This window comes from Salvia hispanica, chromosome 4 (genome assembly GCF_023119035.1).
Source record: "Salvia hispanica cultivar TCC Black 2014 chromosome 4, UniMelb_Shisp_WGS_1.0, whole genome shotgun sequence".
Taxonomy (NCBI): Eukaryota; Viridiplantae; Streptophyta; class Magnoliopsida; order Lamiales; family Lamiaceae; genus Salvia; species Salvia hispanica.
Genome location: NC_062968.1, coordinates 24,173,409 through 24,179,338, shown reverse-complemented (window position 1 = coordinate 24,179,338; position 5,930 = coordinate 24,173,409). Strand labels below are relative to the sequence as shown.

Sequence of the window (5,930 nt, the reverse complement as noted above, 5' to 3'; positions counted from 1 at the left end):
TTAGTAGTAATAATCATATGTTTAGATTGGAATCTTTATTTTGCTTATTGTTTGGTGATTTATAATGTGAATATTTAGACCATGTTTATCGCTGTAGTAAAGACCGACCGCCACATCATTGGTATTTAAAAAAAAGAAAATTAAATTTGATAGGTCTCTCTCTCTTAGTCCCAAAAGCAATACTCCTACTAGTTTTTTACTTTTATTTAGCATTCTTAGTCCCAAAAGTTTTACTCCTACTAATTTTTTTAAATAAGACTTTTTGTTTTAATTTGAGGAAGTCAACTGTAATCGTCATGGTGGAGATTTGGGAATTACTACTATTTTAATAGAATGAATATATCCTGGAAAAGCATAGCCTCTGATTTTGATGTTTATATGTAGGGAAAAAATGGAGAGACAGTTGATAATAATTAAAGTTTATGTTTTAATAAAAGGTAAATAGGAAAAAATCATGAGTTTTGGTCTACATCATAATTTTCATAAATGACCGATTAAATCATAGTATTAATTTTGATGTACTGAGTTGTCCCATAGATTGCAATATGCAAGAAAATTAAGCATAGCATGGACACCGGGAACGTATGATTTATTAGAGCATCCACAATGGATGTCCGATCGCGCGCCCAATCGGCCGAGATCGGGCTCGGGCATGGTCGGGCATTCACTGCAGGCCTCGGTCACGCCCGAGCGCGACCGAGAGTTCGGTCGCAACCGATCCCGAGCCCGATCGATCGGGCGTGAGATCGGGCGCCCATTGCAGAGGCGCGCCCGATCACGCGTTGGCCCGATCACGCGTTTTTGAATTTTTTTTTTTCTTTTTCAATTCTATAAATATACCTTAATTTCACTCATTTTTCACACAACTCTCACACATCTCTCTCAACTCTCTCTCCATTGCAATATCTCTTTCACTCACTTTTCCAAAATGTTTCCCGGGGAAGATATTGGTCGGTCTATGGAACGCGCAATGTTTGCTTTCGGGAACCAGATTCTCGCCGGTATTCGTGCAATACATGAGCAAGAGCAAGCCGAACAGCAGGCCCAAGAGCAGGTCCCGAGGCCCATCCGCCGACGGAAATCCGTCCGTCGAGAGCATGTCCTAGCTCATCAACGTTTGTTCGAGGACTACTTCGCCGAACATCCCCGGTGGGACGCGCCGGTTTTTCGCCGACGGTTTAGGATGCGGCGAGAGTTGTTTCTCCAGATTGTTCACGCGTTGGATGTGCGCGACGAGTACTTCCAGTGGCGGGAAGATGCGGCCCATAGAAAGGGTCCATCCCCGCTGACGAAGTGCACTGTTGCGCTTCGTCAGTTGGCATACGGCACTACGGCGGACATGTTCGACGAGTATCTTCACGTCGGGGATACAACTGGCCGGGAGTGTCTGGTAAATTTTTGTGCGGGCATTATTGACGCCTTCGGCGCCACATATTTGCGCAAGCCGAATGCCCAAGACTGCCAGGACCTGCTGCGGATGCACGATACGGTGCACGACTTTCCTGTAATGTTAGGGAGTATTGATTGTATGCACTGGGAGTGGAAGAATTGTCCTGCAGCGTGGAGAGGCCAATTCACCAGTGGGTATAAGGGTACCCACCCGACAATGATCCTTGAAGCAATCGTTGACCACAGTCTTTGGATTTGGCATGCTCACTTTGGCGTGGCGGGGTCCAACAACGAACATCAATGTGCTGAACTCGTCCAGTCTCTTCACCGAGCAATGCAATGGCAACGGTCCGGTTATCAGCTTCACTGCCAACGGACGACAACATCATATGGGGTACTACTTAGCCGACGGTATTTACCCGAGATGGCCAGTTTTCTTGAAGACGATCTCCTGCCCAATGGGTGCGAGGAGAGAGTTTTTTGCGGCAAAGCAGGAGGCTGCATGGAAGGACGTGGAGCGAGGATTCGGTGTGCTTCAAGCACGTTGGGGAATAGTGAAAGGCCCGGCTCGTTCCTGGTATATGCATCATATCGCCAATGTCATGTACGCGTGCATCATCTTGCACAACATGATTATTCACGATGAAGGTCGTGCAGCTAGCCAGTGGTCCGACGATGAAGCCGCTCCGAGCGCAGGTCATGCAGCCCTGCCGGTCGTTCGAGGTTTACCCTATGGACTCAGCGAGAGATTACAAGCTCAAGATAGCATGCGCAACCAATAAGCTCATTTGATCTCATGAACAACATGATTGAAGAAGTTTGGACACGTAGTGGTCGTTGAAATTGTACCTCTTTATTGTAACTTTAAAAAAAATAAAATAAGTAATGTATGTTTTTTGCTAGTTCTTTAATTTAGAAGTCTAATTTTGCTATTTATAATTGGTAAACATAAAAAAAATTAAAATTAAAATTAAAATGAGAAATGGATAATAGATAGGGCATGCACTAGGACTCCATCATTACAGAAAGATGAGACATGCTGACGTGGCAACCACTAAGACTTTCACTGGGGCATGCACTAGGACATCCATTGTGGATGCTCTTAACAGGATTTCAGATTGTGAGAAAAAATCCCCAAATTCTTGTCTCGAAAACAGTTGTTCTATAATTTAGAAATAAAGTCATTTTACTTGTTACTAAAAGTAGTAGGAGTACTACTTAGATTTCCACTTGTATTTAATACACATCATCGCCACATCATTCCATAATGACACATGGTGGTGCGCTTTGAATAATTATTGAGAACAATAATTATTCTACTAATAATTATTGAATAAATTTGATCAACTACGAAACTCACCGTTAATAAATACTACTAATATCTTCCTGATTTTGATTCATTTTACATTTCACACAATTCGTTGCCATTAAATTCCATTCTTAATAGTAAACATATTACTAGTACTCCCTCTGTCCCATTAAAAATGCAACGTTTTCCTTTTTTGGTTGTCCCATTAAAAATGAAACGTTTCCTTAAAAGGAAACAACTCTATCTCTACTTTTTCATCTCTATTACTTTACTCTCTCTTCATTAACTCACAAAACAACACTACATAAAATTCCGTGCCGATTCTCAAATGTTGCATTTTAAGTGGGACGGAGGGAGTATTATTTATGGACATGAATACTCACATAACTAATTATTTGTTTAGATTGAAGTAAGTTCATTTTTTATGGCTTTGGGATCAAGATTGGGCAAATAACACTTACTGTATTTAGAAAGTGCCTTCGTGGCAACCGTTTGCATTTCTTATGATGTTACAAACTTATAATCTGATAGTATTGGATAAGATATTTAAAAATGAGCCCATTTTTTCTGTATAGTTTTTTCTCGAATAATATTATTGAGAATAATAATTGAATATCCAGGTGCCTTATTTGAAGACTGTTTCAGTCCAACCTAAATTGAAGCAATCTTTGGTCCATTTTTAGTATCCAACAAATGGTAGACAACATTAATTTTTTAATTCAAATTCTTCCATGTGATTACGTGGACAATCAATGTTATAGAATTGAGAGATCTCCTTTTGTTTCACGATCCTTCCATTTGTTGTACAACAATAACCAAAATGTATTTCTTGTAGGAGACAATGGTAACTTGATTTGTAATCAACTAGATGGAGGCCAGATATTATAGTTTTTGGAAAAATTTATGTGCCATTGCCCTTGTAATACTAAAGCATATCAGTACGATTAATCAAGAATTGCACCCAATGAACACAGTTAAACATAATAGTAAACTATGGTTAATATAATCGCGAATTTTGTGTAATTTTGACCCAACCACAATTGGACCTCCTTTTATTGTTACAAGCAGCTCCACTATTAGCATATATTATCGATATAGCTGGAACAATAATGTAATCAAAATAAAAGAATATGATAAATTCATCGTCAAAAGAAATGCATCTTCAATAAAGTAGAAATTCTAATTTATATATGATTGAATTTGTCAGAATTATTGGATTTTCAATTCTACATTTCTTTAGTTGAACCAAATAAGAATTTCATAGCCTTGTACCCAACTGGTTTGATCATACATAACATATGTAAATTGATCACTGTCCGCTGCTCGTTTGTAGGTAGTATTTTTCAAGTTTTTCTTAAGTATATCAACTTGTGCTAATATGCTTTCCTCTATAATTTCACCAACGATCCTTCTAACAGCTGCATATTTATATTTAGGTAGTTTTACTTGCTTCACATCTTGTGTTAGAGGTTTTGGGAGACCGCCATTTTGATATTTGATTGGTACATAATAGTAGGATGTGTAAGTAGAATTCACGACATCTAAGAATAGTAGTGGGCCTACATTGATAATATTTTCTTTTCGGTCATTCTTGTGATGTACTAAGTAATTGAACAAACTGCATATAAAACACAAATAAATTAGAAAATGAAACAAAAAATGTGGGAGTTTAAAAATTTAACAAATTAACATAATTCAATATGTTTCCAATTAAATATAAATATAAATTGAATTTGGTTGCGAAAATTTCAAGTAGAAGCAAATTATTACTCCTAAAAAACTTAAAAATAATTGAAATAAAAAAAATTTACATGTCTCCAGCTTTTGTAATACCACCCATGATTGAGTATTGTAAGACTGTCGGAGCTATCACCCATAAATATTGGCTGTAATTTCTTATCTCAAATTCCTTTTCATTATGAATAATATATAGTAAATGTCGGACATTCAATTTTTTTACATTGCACTGGAGGACCATCTCCTCCATATATATCCTTTTGTTTCATGACCTTTGCATTTTTGTAGAACAATGAAAGAAAAAATCACTAATAAACAAAGTGTCTTTCTTGAAAGAGACATTAAAATAACTTGATTTGATAATGTTTTCCTTTGCTCGATTTGAGATGTGTGTATATAGTCACAGAAAAATCATACTATAAACGTAATTATCATTAAATATAATTATGGGTAGTCATGTTAATTAAATTAAAAGAAGGGCTCTGCAAAATTTGGGAAAATGGTAGTCATATTAAGTTTGGGGAATGGTGATGGAGGAGGTGGTGAAAATTAAATAATTAAATAAATACTAATGATTGTGCATAATTATGCTTTTATATTCTGTATAGGCAGTAATCCTTTTTCATTATATGCAAATCTTATTCAATTGTCTTAAATTAATCAAATCAACCGAACAGTAATCTAAAATCTAATATTAAAATAATCCTCGATAAAGCCTGTCCTCTCCTGTCCTATATTGCATCCACTATTATTTTATACGATAAACGGAACAGGCACTAGTCTCCATCCAAATATAAGTAGCAAACTCATCCAATCGTGGGATTATTTTTAATGAATTCATCAAATCCTAATTCGAAGTGGCACGTACAGTTTGGTTGAGCATTAATATACTCTTGTAATTATCATTAGTTAGTCATTACTCTTGTAATATACTCAAACAATGTGTTGTGTTACAATAGCTGGAGTTAGAAAATCACTGAGTTATAAATGCAATCGAGTTTTTCGTATGTAATTTATTGTTTAATTAATGCATTGATTACGACCGTTAAATAATTTTTATTGAATTTTATTTTTATTGTGATTTTTTTATTTAGATTTTGAAAATGGTAGTGTGCAATAAGAGAAAATAATAAAAGGCAACAATGTCGCCAAGAACGGCGAGAAAGAGAGGAAGATGCAGTTTTGCAATCACAAAAGAATGACAGTATCCTAACTCCATTTAATTAATTGACATTTTGACTTAGGATAAAAATTAGATAATCGGGTATTATTTGCACGATATCCAAAATTATAGGTTAGTCGATCATAGATAAGTTAATATCAGATGTTAGTAATAGAGGTTGGCAAACTACTATGATCTACAGATTCTCTGTCTATATCGTTATCCATTGTTTTGTATATCGATCATAGATAAGTCAATATCCGATCTCATACTTGGAGGGGCGGATCCACGTGGTAGAGAGGAGGGGATAAAGCCCTCAATGATTTATTTTAA

At 36.3% G+C, this 5,930-nt stretch overlaps 1 protein-coding gene across 1 annotated transcript; it reads left to right on the top strand.

The window, feature by feature from the left end:
• The first annotated feature begins 928 nt into the window (after positions 1-928).
• Positions 929-2,171, top strand: LOC125220726. The gene is made up of 2 exons (XM_048122873.1): positions 929-1,504; positions 1,620-2,171. Exons 1-2 carry the CDS (start codon positions 929-931, stop codon positions 2,169-2,171), a joined length of 1,128 nt encoding a protein of 375 aa, XP_047978830.1.
• Positions 2,172-5,930: the final 3,759 nt, after the last annotated feature.